This window comes from Micromesistius poutassou (genome assembly GCF_964030765.1).
Source record: "Micromesistius poutassou genome assembly, chromosome: 4".
Classification (NCBI taxonomy): Eukaryota; Metazoa; Chordata; class Actinopteri; order Gadiformes; family Gadidae; genus Micromesistius; species Micromesistius poutassou.
The window spans coordinates 4872250-4884749 of NC_140274.1; the positions used below are offsets into that span (position 1 = coordinate 4872250).

The 12500-nt window shown below is 49.5% G+C and overlaps 2 protein-coding genes across 2 annotated transcripts in view; one reads left to right on the forward strand and one right to left on the reverse strand.

Moving 5' to 3' along the window:
* Nucleotides 1-5355, forward strand: part of dhx36 (DEAH (Asp-Glu-Ala-His) box polypeptide 36) — a 28425-nt gene extending 23070 nt beyond the window's left edge. Inside the window, exons 23-26 of the mRNA XM_084466951.1 lie at nucleotides 317-407; nucleotides 1111-1231; nucleotides 3620-3772; nucleotides 4395-5355. Of these exons, the coding sequence (XP_084323077.1) occupies nucleotides 317-407; nucleotides 1111-1231; nucleotides 3620-3772; nucleotides 4395-4826 (797 nt within the window). The 3' untranslated portion in view covers nucleotides 4827-5355. The remainder of the gene's footprint in view (nucleotides 1-316; nucleotides 408-1110; nucleotides 1232-3619; nucleotides 3773-4394) is intronic.
* Nucleotides 5356-5590: 235 nt separating this feature from the next.
* The window catches only part of LOC311342611 (rho guanine nucleotide exchange factor 26-like), a 31784-nt gene continuing 24874 nt past the window's right edge, over nucleotides 5591-12500 (reverse strand). The window contains exons 13-15 of the mRNA XM_084467470.1: nucleotides 9187-9257; nucleotides 8211-8315; nucleotides 5591-7280 (exon numbers count right to left, since the gene is read on the reverse strand). Of these exons, the coding sequence (XP_084323596.1) occupies nucleotides 7138-7280; nucleotides 8211-8315; nucleotides 9187-9257 (319 nt within the window). The 3' untranslated portion in view covers nucleotides 5591-7137. The remainder of the gene's footprint in view (nucleotides 7281-8210; nucleotides 8316-9186; nucleotides 9258-12500) is intronic.

Here is a 12500-nt window from a genome sequence, read left to right on the forward strand (position 1 = left end):
CACTAGATGCCTCCTTTAAAACCGTCTTCATCTTCACTCTCCCCACCCGATATTCAGTATCCGCTGATATGTTTCTTCCAATGATAGACGGATGAAACGGAGACGCAATTACTGGGGACTTCAGGCGTGTTTTGATTGCGTCTGAGGCGCGGTGCTCCCCCTGCGGTGGCGCTACCTGACACCGCAGTAACGCGGCGATGGGGTTACCGCCGCAGTGTGTTCCACCGTTGTCTGCGAGACGCCACGCTGCCGCGAAAAGGCTTGTTTGTCGCGTTGTGTAACTTTGCTGTTCTGTGTTTGTCGGTGTGTCTGATAGAGAACGAGAAGCTGATAAAGGCGGTGATCGTGGCGGGACTCTACCCCAAGGTGGCGATGATCAAGCCCTCGCACAGCAAGAAGTGGAAAGGGTGAGGGCCGCGTGGCGGGGGAGAATGCACCGGCTACAGCGACAAGAGGGGAACAGTGGGGCGGAGAGGGCAGACGGCAGACAGACAGACAGACTGAGAGATAAGAGGGTGCCACTCAACCGCAGGGGCAATCAAGGGTCCCACTTATCGGCCCCTCATCGGGACTCTGAGAGTCCAATGAAAATCACCTGCGGCTTTGGCACCTATTTTTTTCATACATCTCGTCTTTGCACCTGAAGATCGATGTGTCTGTCCCCGTCACGTCGCCTCAGGCAGCTGTCAACACTGTTGTTGTGCGCAAGAGAGGATCGCTCACTCATCCGGTTGATTTGTTTTTTGTTTGTTTTTTTCACCCTCAATCTCTCCATTAGTTTTTGTAGTCATTTTGTTCCCTTTGTTCTTGTTGTTCTGACAGTCGCAGACACTCGTTTATATTCTTACTTTGCATTGTGGGATTCATTACTATCATTGATGCTTTCTGCAGCTGATGATATATATCTCATCCATCCATCCATGCTGTAGACAAAGTGACAGTGACTTAGGGCCGCCTTACGAGTTGTTTAGGGATGCATGTCTGCTCGCATTGCCACGATGCTTTCTTCAGTTCAGAGTTTCCTCCATTTGAAATAAAGCAGAAATCGACCTTTAAATAACACGGTGTAACCTGTACATACTGAGGCTGACCCGTACACCTCTGTTGCAGGGCCAAGGTCTACACCCAGGCTGACGGCAAGGTGGTCATCCACCCCAAGTCGGTGAACGCAGAGGAGAACCAGTTCAACTACACCTGGCTCGTGTACCACCTCAAGATGAGGACCACCAGTGTAAGTCCCACCGTATATGGAAGAGGGGTGTGTGTGTGTGTGTGTGTGTGTGAGCGAGGAGGTGTGCAACTGTGTGTGTGCTTGCATGCATGCATGTGTGTGGGAGGGAGCATGTGTGTGTATGTGTGTGGCTTCCTATCACCCTCCATGTGTACATTTTCATGGTCCCCAGTCTACATTTCTTAATCTTTATTCTGAAAGATATTTGTATTGCTAGATAGTTTGTACTGCAGCCCTTAGAGCATAAACAATAACAAGCCTCATCCAAAGTGATCAACAATCATTTTGAAGACCTTGCGCGTGTGCGCACGTCTGTCAATGGGGTGTGTGTGCGTGCGCGTGCGCGCACCGTGAGACAAGTGGTTAAAGGTTGCCAACGGGCTTCATGCCGTCTTTAGAGCTGATGCATATTTAATCAAAAGGCTGCCTTTCAACTCGTCTCTAAAGCACTTCAAAGCTTCCCGAGCTTCAAACCGGCGCCGTAGACAGACACAATGCGAGAGGGACGGGACAAAGCCGTCCATGCATCGCTGTAACTGTTGCCCTTTCTCCCACTCGTCCTCTCTCTCACTCTTTTAGCCTGCCATCTCTGCCACTTCATTCACACGTCCACTTTGTTTCCTCTCCGCCAAAGAACCCTTTTCTCTTTGTTCTGGTCTGGTAAAAATACAGCAACAATCCATGAGCAAACAGAATGTGCTTGTTTATTCCCCTCTTGTTTGTTTCAGTTGTGTGTTTTCACAAAGACGTTTCTTCTTTACAGTTGTTATTCCCCAACACGTCTTCTGTCTGCTTCCTGCGGCCCCGTGAATACTGGCACATTTAAAAAATAAAGTAGAAATGAAATGCTTGACCTCATGATCAGAGCATCCAGAACGATAAGGGGTTTCCACGACGATGACATGGCATTTAATGCTTGTGACGCTCCCATTTCCGTTACCGCTACATATTGATGAGAAGGCGGACCCTAGCTGCTCTCTGCCTTCTGTACCGTTGGCCTGCCCTGCTCACACTGACCCCCCCCCCACCATGCACCCCTCCATCTGTGCCCTCCCAGAGGAGTCCCGCCACAGACTGTCTGACCTTAAAAGCTGAGGCTGTTCTGGCTGCTGACCGTTTAGTGTGTGTGTGTGTGTGTGTGTGAGAACGTGTGTGTGCGCCTGCACTCATCATGCATCCTCATCTGTTGCAACACATCCAGTTTAAGACAACAAGGTGCCTAACCTTCAAAAAACAACAACAACCCCAAACTGATTTCAGGCCTCAGTGCCCCCGTCAGCGGAGGAGGAACGCTCAACGGAAAAAAGAGAATGACAGCATGCCAAATTCAACTCTTTCTTTGTAGACAAGGACAAGATGGATACCTCTCCCACACAAACAGACACACACACACACACACACACCACGCAGGCCATCATCCTGTGCCCTTTGGAGATCTCACACTTGGCGTCCGCTCATCGTACTCTCACACACAACTGCTGTACAGACCTCCTCTATTAGCCTGGCTCCTCCCGCCTCCGTACTTCCACTCAATTTTCATTTCCCTTCAGTACTACGTCTGGGTTTGCAGTATTTTCGCAGGTGAAAACCTGCGAAAATACCGCAAACCCAGACGTAGTACTGAGTACAGCCAGTAGTACAGCCAATTTTTTGGCCGTCCAATCAGCAAACAGAGGGAGTGGCTGAGAACATTGACGTTGAGGTTGTGCACTAGTTTGAGTTGTAGTCAAATTGTCAAAAAGTCAGCGATTGGTTATGGCAGATCCAGAGTGGCTCTGGGCAGATCTAATAGTTTCAAACTCCAACAGACACCCACCTTCAAGTGAGTTAACGTTTGTCAATGGAGAAAGGCCAGACTCTTTGTGCAAATGAAATGAAGTACGAGATTCTGGTAGGACCAGGCTACTCCTCTATAATATCGAGATCAAGATTTAGTTGTTCATTTTTATGCTTTATTCATGAAGGGTTAGACAGGACGGTATGGGAGAGAGAGAGGGGAGAACATGCAGCAAATGACCACGGGCAGGAATCATCTTAAATGAGGCGCTGTGAACAGTTTTCCCTGCTCCCACTGTCACCACTTCATTGCTCCTCAAGGAGGCGCTCAACACATGACGAGGGAGAATTAAACGGAAATTAACCAGACAAAGATGAGTCACTGAAAAACTCAGTTTGGACCCTGAATAATGACAGAAATCCAGCACTTTACCTTTTTCATGGTCATTTTGTATTCATAGTTAGACAAATTTTGTGATGTATCATTATAGGATCGACTAACAATATATTAAGCATTATCGCTGTATCACGATATTGTCGGGATGGCGGGCCATGTATCGCATCGCGAGGTACCAGTGCGTCGCTGACCTCGCCCTTCTCCCCGGCGCTCAGATCTTCCTGTACGACTGCACGGAGGTGTCCCCGTTCTCCCTGCTCTTCTTCGGCGGCCACGTCTCCATCCAGAAGGACGAGGGCCAGGAGACCATCGCCGTGGACCAGTGGATCGTGTTCCGGTCCCCGGAGCGCATCGCCCACCTGGTCAAGGTAATGAAACACCATTAACAAGCACGTGGCCATTTTCATTGCTGTCTGTGTTCAATACTAATACGTTTATTTTATATAGCGCCTTGCTCACACTCAAGGTCGCTTTACAGCGTCATGAGCACACACACAACAAGACAGCACAACAACACAAATACAAATAAAATACAAATATAAATAAATAATATATACAGAGGGTCTATGCACTGGTGGTAGAAGAGGCGAAGTGTTCTTGAAACAGAAAGGTCTTGCGATGAGCTTTTAAGAGAGGGAAGGAGGGACAGTCACGGAGTGAGGAAGGGCCATGGCACTGAAAGACCTGCCACCCAGGGTCGAAAGTCTGGTGCGGGGGACAGAGAGGAGATTGTGGTCAGATGATCTGAGTGAGCGGGATGGAGTATGAGAGGTCAGAAGGTCACAGAGGTAAGGAGATGCAAGGTCACGGAGCGCATTACAGCCTCTCTCCCGCTGCCCCCCTCTTTCTCAACCTGCTCCCGTCTCCCGTCTCCGGGTCTCTGTTCGTGTTTGGTGAATTTCCTTTGTGTTGAGCACTTTGGCTGCCTTGTCCGTCTGAAATAAGTCGTTTGCGTGAAGCTTCTCATTGTGATCTTCGTGTCCCGCACAGAGTCTGAAGAGGGAGCTGGACGTCCTGCTGGAGGAGAAGATCCGCAACCCGGCCCCGGTGGACTGGCAAAACCGCGAGTCCAAGGACTGCGCCGTCATCACGGCCATCATAGACCTCATCACCACCCAGGAGAAGGGCACGACAGGGGGCTACCAGGCAGAGGGGTCCGGCTACCAGGCGGACGGGCCCGGCTACCAAGCCGAACGATCGGGCTACCAAGGGGGCGGGTCTGGCTACCAAGGGGGCGGGTCCGGCTACCAAGGGGGCGGGTCTGGCTACCAAGGGGGCGGGTCTGGCTACCAAGGGGGCGGGTCTGGCTACCAAGCCGAACGATCGGGCTATAAAGCCGATGGCTACAACCGCCGGTTGGGCAATGCACCCAGGGGACCACGTCTCGTCTTCAACGACGACGACGACGACGACGATGATTAGGGGGCGTATGAAGACGGGCGTCCTGTGTCCCGTCCCTCCCCCTCCTCCGTTACTCTGGCTGGAGAAGCAGGGGTGGATGTGAGACAGGCACCCGGTGTCCCGGTGTCCCGGTGTCCTGGTGTCCTGTCCCTCCCCCTCCTCCGTTACTCTGGCTGGAGAAGCAGCGATGGATGGGAGGCGGCGGGGGAAAAGGGCACGCCGTCAGAAGTGCACGATTAATAAATCCTCTCTGGTTTTATTTATACCAAGACTATATTTCATGTTTAGTGCTCGATCTCTTCTGGAACGGGAGGAACCGCGGGCTGCTGACTGAGGTCCAAACGGGGCGTTCACAGTGGCGAAAAAGAACAGCTACGCACTTGATTGTAAAGAAAAAACCCATGAACAATCCACACTAACCGTTATTGTAACCTTCGAGGACCATTTTGTTGTAATAAAACTATAGCCTGCTGTATTTAGTAAGGCCTCCAACTTTCATTTGTAGTTTCCCCCCCCCCCCCTCCCAACAGTGATGACTTTTATGTGTTTGGAAATAAAGGAGCACTCAGAGAACCTTGACTTCACGTGAGCTCATTAGAACGGGACGAGGACGCGGGAACTCGGGCAGAAGGTAGCAGACAGCCTGAGGGATGAAGGGCTCGGAGACGGGTTGCCCGGACCACCTGTTCCTCGTTCCCAGAGGAGAACCGGCTGGAAACGGTGCACACAGGACGTGTTCTCCAGGATGAACGGATCAGCAAGACAAGGACACACACACACACGAGTGCAGGCTGTATGCCATTTCACTTTTATTCACCAAGGAGCGTAGAGATTAAAACTTTAAACTTTGTGGCATTTCATAATCACAGGCTTCTACAATATACATCTGTATTTATATAGATCGTCATGCATGTTAATGCGTTTTTTGTTTTGGTATACATATCGACAGTGATTTACAAGGGAACAGGGAGAGGAGCCGACGTCTATGGAGAAGATGAGGTTATACTTTACAGGGGGGGGCTATTGCATAAGTGAGTGTTTGTAGTGTGGTGTCCCTGAGACAGCTTACAAAGACGGTTTAATCTTGAAATATACGGGCGGACTGTCCTTCCCCATGCAGGGCATTGCACCTAATGTCTGTGTGATACTGTTTATTGGCATGCTCTTCAGGAGGACAATCCCTTGTGTAAACTTCTAGAAGATGGCCTGCCCTGAATGATCACATTTTATTTTTAACACATGCTGGCTAGGAGCCCCCAGGGAGAAAGACGACAGTTTAGATTTTCTCTAACTTGTATCACATTATATACATATTTACTCTTTTATCATTGCGAGTCAAAGTATAAACAGGCCGGGTAAAAATAAAGGTCATATACAGCGGATACACCTGAAGTAAGCGTTTAAAAACAGAAAGGTGACGTTACAGTACGTATAGACAGAGAAAACAGATTCCAAAATCCATCCGTCTTCATTAGTGTAGATGTGGACTATTAAACTACAGTCTCTCAACTAGCCCAGAAGATATAGTTTTTATAGTATTTACTATAGCAAGTATTTACAAAAAAGTGCTTTACATAGTAATGAGTTCATTTACATTTACAAATCACATTTAATTAATTTCACAACATAGTGGTTGTTAAAACAGATATTTTCCATCTCAGTTTCAAGCTGCTTTCCCTGCGTAGCATTTATACTGCGTTGCACAAATGGTCTATTTAAGGAAATTGGTTTAAGTTCCCTTCAGAATCAGTGGTGCCATAGCTTTCATGATAATGCCACAATTCAAAGATTTAAAGTGTGGGAAACACTACACCCAGTCTGATGGACAAGCAGACTGGTGAGTAGTGAACTGCTACGGGCGTACTTTAAAACGTGTTTTAACCTGTACAATTATCCAAATGAAGCCTTCATTGTCTTTCCTTGGGAAGGTGACGACAGAGTTACTTGATGATGCATGCACCACTTTAGCCCAGGCGAGCGAGTGTATAAAGGAACGGAGTGGATCTGGTCATCCAAAGCTCCCCTCAGCCGACGGGTCAGTGAATGATTGGGTCAACATCCGTAACCCGTAGCGTTTGTCTGAACGTTACTCACTCGTGAAACAACGAGAAAGCAAAGGGCGGGAGGTGAACCAGCAGTCTGTTCTTGACATCATGTTCAAGCCAGTGTTGGCTTGTGCTGGCGTTGTAATCTGAGCCAATCACAGGCCTCCCAGCGTCCCCACCACAGACGTCTCTCGTAAAGCCACTGGTTTGTTATTCCATTATGAAGGTAGAAGAATAAAAGGGCTGTTATTGGATATGTGTGTTGCTCATGGACAAGTGAAGCCTCCTCAGACGTTGGTCTCCAGACCCTGCAGGCGGTCCATGCGCTGCACGTTGCGCTCGATGGTGGCCTGGCACGTGATTGGCTCGGCGCACTCAGCCAGGAACCACCCTCTCTCTCCGTCGCGCAGGCGCTCGCCCTCGTACCAACCTGAGAGAGAGAGAGAGAGAGAGAGATGAGAGAAGCCATTGAAATGTCGCCGAAGCTCAGTTTGAGTCGTTACTTTGGGTGTGTTTCATTTGTTCTGATGGCGCGGCGATGCGTGTGATCTATTCTGAGGCCTTTCTACATCAATGAGGTCCGCCGGACATAAAGGGAAACATTTATTCACTGGGAGCAACAGGGCGCCATGCTTTCATGGCGGACGCCATTTAGACGGATTACTCTGATTACTCTTATGTCCATCATCTCTATTGTAGTCTTTGTATTCTGCCCGGGCTTCCGTGCAGTCTTGTTATTGCATAATCATTTTCCGGCATTTGATTCCCAGCCGAAAGGTAGTGGGTTTGAAAGCCAGTGTCAGCAGTCATCCTTGAACAAGATACCTAATCCCGGGCTGCTCATTGAAGGGGTTATATTAGGCCACCAGGTGTGATCATGATTACCTCTACAAGCCGTTTGAAATGTTTGAGCCTTTTTCTGTGTTTTAGTGACATCGCAAGTGGGCGTGTCCAGCTAGATGTATGATGGATAGACGAGCAACATCTGCTACAGTCCCCTGGGTAGGCTGGTCGACTGATCTAGCCATCATACATCTAGGTGGACTCACACCTGGTGGCATAACATCGCCCCTTTAATGACCTGTATCAAAATATATGTAACTATAGTAGTCGTAGTAGTAGTAGTAGTATAGTCACTTTTCCCAACGACTACACAGCAAATAATAAAGTATAATAAGTTGAGCACTAAGCTTCCACAGGGTCGAGGTGAGGTGTGAACATAATGGAGGTGGACCAGAGACTCGTTTCAGAGGTGAGACACGTATCAGAGGTGAGACACGTATCAGAGGTGAGACTCGTATCAGAGGTGACATCCGGGCGCTAAGTGAAGGTGTGATGGCGAGCGCGCGTGTTGACGTACCGTCCTCCACCGTCTCAGAGACCAGCACCACGTCGGCCACCTGCAGGGACAGCTCGTCTGGCTGCTTGGCCGTGTACGTCCGGCTCACCTCCACCTGCATGGCGTCTGGAGCAGCACGACACAAGGTTAGCCTCCACACGACACAAGGTTAGCCTCAACACACAAGGTTAGCCTCAACACGACACAAGGTTAACCTCAACACGACACAAGGTTAGCCTCAACACGACACAAGGTTAGCCTCAACACGACACAAGGTTAGCCTCAACACGACACAAGGTTAGCCTCAGCACGACACAAGGTTAGCCTCAACACGACACAAGGTTAGCCTCAACACAACACAAGGTTAGCCTCAACACACAAGGTTAGCCTCAACACGACACAAGGTTAGCCTCAACACGACACAAGGTTAGCCTCAACACGACACAAGGTTAGCCTCAGCACGACACAAGGTTAGCCTCAACACGACACAAGGTTAGCCTCAACACAACACAAGGTTAGCCTCAACACACAAGGTTAGCCTCAACACGACACAAGGTTAGCCTCAACACGACACAAGGTTAGCCTCAACACAACACAAGGTTAGCCTCAACACACAAGGTTAGCCTCAACACACAAGGTTAACCTCAACACGACACAAGGTTAGCCTCAGCACGACACAAGGTTAGCCTCAACACGACACAAGGTTAGCCTCAACACAACACAAGGTTAGCCTCAACACAACACAAGGTTAAACTTGCGGGTCAATATGACACAAGCTTAACATTCCTGGTGGACAGGCCTGTTATCCCTTTGACTGTTAATATTTTAAATATAAACATTTAAAATATTTAAAACAGAACATTTAAAAACATCATATGTTTAGTGGCATTTTAAACACTTGTTTAAAAAAACGATCTTGAGGCTATAACTTTGATCACCACTAGATGGCGCCACATGCTTAGAGGAGGATCTTAGACGGGGAAACGGGTGTACTCACTACTTCTGTCCTGGTTCTTGTTATTGTTGTTGTTCTGGCCCAGAGCGCTTATCCAGCGAGCGCGTTCATTCCTACAACACACACACACACACACACACACACACACACACACACACACACACACACACACATGTCATTCATCAGTACCTGTTTGGGAAGCTGTATTGCGTCTCACAACGACCCTAACAAACGCACACAGACACTTGTTTACTCTTCAGCTCAGTCTACAGTACATTTTTCTACTGTCGACTTGGCAGATTCCAACAGACACGGAGCAGTTCCGATAAATCACAAATACAAACGACGCAGGCCACCACACACGCAAGAACGGTGTGAAGTGAAAGTGAAAGGAGAGAAAGAGAAAAGAAGAAAGAGAAGGGAAAGAAAGAAAACAGAGAGAGAGCGAGGTAGACCTTGGATGTACTGGGAACAGGACTAATGGGTGGTTCATTTGCCCCGGGAGTATCTGGTGTCCCCCCCCCCCCCCCTCTTGTTTGTTCTCCAGCAGAGAACAGAGGTGTGCTCTGAGCCCCAAAGAACTCGGCAGCTCAGGAGGGACAAAGAGCGATTCTCTCAACGGAATCGCCCTGCTTTGGCCTTTGTGTGTGTGTGTGTATGTAAATGTGTGTGTATGTAAATGTGTGTGTACGTACGTGTATTTATTTGTGTGTGTGTAAACGTGTGTGTGTAAACGTGTGTGTATGTGCTCGAGAGAGAGAGAGAGAGAGAGAGAGAGAGAGAGAGAGAGAGAGAGAGAGAGAGAGAGAGAGAGAGAGAGAGAGAGAGAGAGAGAGAGAGAGAGAGAGAGAGAGAGAGAGAGAGAGAGAGAGAGAGAGAGAGGGGGACGAAAAGGGTGGAGGTGAGGAGATCAGATTCCACTTGGTTCCGCCTCCTTCCGCTACACCTGCTCAGGGCGGTGATGGAGGGGAGAACGGTGGGGGAGAACGGAGCTTATCACCCCTAGTCGTGACTCATCACCACAGGCCCACACGGGGCTGCAGATGGACAGGGGAGCGGGCGCACGCACGCACGCAGCCGGAGATGGGCGTCGCTGCCGCACTTCCTAACGAGGCCTTTGAAGAGGCCAAATGAGTTGATGAGTCAGCGCTCGGTGATTGTGTTCCTCCTCCGTCGCGCTCCCGCAACGGAGCATTTCAACCGTAAACATCCCCAGTCAGCGGCGCTCACAATGAACCCACTGACGCTCGTGGTGAGAGTTCTTTATGCCGGTGAATAAGACATCAGCTTCCATCAACTTCAACGGATGGAGTTCGACTCGCTCAACGGAGAAGCAATGCACTGGCATGTGTGGATATGCCAGTGCATTGAAGTGTTCCTTTGAGGTATTCCTGATATACTTCATAAATCTAAAAAGAGTTAAAAACGTCATCCCTTTGTTTTGTCTATTGTGTGTGACAGAGTTGTTTGATGTGCTGCTGATGGGTTGGCAGTCGGTTCAAAGGACGACTTAACCGGCAAGGACAGGTTCTGCCCAGGGGGAAATGTAATGCCGCTTTTCCACTGACAGTACCAGCTCGACTCGACTCGACTTGACTCGGTTTGGTTCCAGGCACGTCGCGTTTCCATCTAAAAAAGTATCTCTTCAACGTGGGCGGGTCGTCATTAGGTTTTAATCCCGGGAGATGGGATTCCCGGGAAATCAGAATCTGATCAAGACTATTTCCTGATTCCCGGGAAAGGTTATGATGGGAAATAAAATAAAATAAAAAGCGCAATGACTGCGCGTCTATTGTTGTCATACGGTAACGTTGATGGAGGCGAAACTCGAGCCCTGGGAAAGGAACGACACTAAAACGAAACAGCGAAACGCTGATCCTCGGGAGCGGGTCCGTGGACTCCAGCCACGCCGGACACACACAACCACGCCGGACACACACAACCACGCGCAACCTAACTCTAGCCCCGGGAAAGGAGTGACACACACGGCGAAACACTGATCAGTGTCCCCCTCGGGAGTGGGTCCGTGGACTCCAACCACGCCGGACACAACTTAACTTTGAGTGATTACTCCCATTTACAGCCGCTGGCCAATCATCAAAAAAAAACGGCTCTAACTTTGTTTTTGTTTTTCTGAAAAGAGTCTACTCTGCTGCAAAGCATCAGGGATGTCGTGTATACAAGCCTTTTACTCACTGACAAACTGAAAGTGGATACCGGTTGCATTGTTTATCCGTCCACTTTAAGAGAGGAGAGGCAGCTCACTGAAGAGCCAGTGGGCGGAGCTTGACCTGGTCCAGCCCGTGCCCAACTCACTCAGACAACGTGGGAGCACAAGTTCAAGTAGCATCTAGCTATAGCACACGAGCTCTGTCTGGGCAGCGGCCGTCTGCAGCATCCGAGATAGGGCTAAGCTTGGTTAAGAGAGGTGGCACTGGACCTGGTCCAGAGAGGTGGAGCTGGACCGGGTCCAGAGAGGTGGCACTGGACCGGGTCCAGAGAGGTGGAGCTGGACCGGGTCCAGAGAGGTGGAGCTGGACCTGGTCCAGAGAGGTGGAGCTGGACCTGGTCCAGAGAGGTGGAGCTGGACCGGGTCCAGAGAGGTGGAGCTGGACCAGGTCCAGAGAGGTGGAGCTGGACTGGGTCAGGCCCCGCCAGTTAGGCACTGCAGCGAGCCCCACTTGACTCTAAGTGACCATGCGAGTGCTCTCAACGTGCCATGACCTGGAGGGTGAGTGATGACATTTGGGTGACCCTCACTGATGATCTGCGTATCAGAGTATCGGAGTCTCAGTGTGCTCCAGTGATTTGGGCCATGGGGGGTTTTCTGGGGAAGGAGCCCATGTCATGTCTCCATAGCTAAAGACAGAATGATGTTTATAAGGTAGAAGCTGTTCTACTCTGTGAAACCATCTTCACTGTGGGCTGGGTTGTGTCTATCGTGGCGCGGTTGATGACTACACTTTAAACCTTCATTAAACAAAATAAATCGAAATCTAGAGGGATATGAAGTTTGGAAATTTCCAAGACCTGCTGAACTGAATTCAACATACTCAAGTACAACAATTCCACACACACAGCCCCCCCCCCACACACACACACACACACACACACACACACACACACCTCTTTAACAAATGTCTCCCTTTTGACAGCTGCGGCCAAACATTGTATATCTGTGCGTATCACATACACGCCATGGAGACGGTACCTGTCTCCATTCCCACGCTCGGATGCAACAGCTGAGACACTGTATCAGTCTATAGTGACACTCTTTCACACCATTTGCCATGACATCAGGACACACACACACCCACTAAACCTCTCACACACTCACAGACACACACAGGCATGCA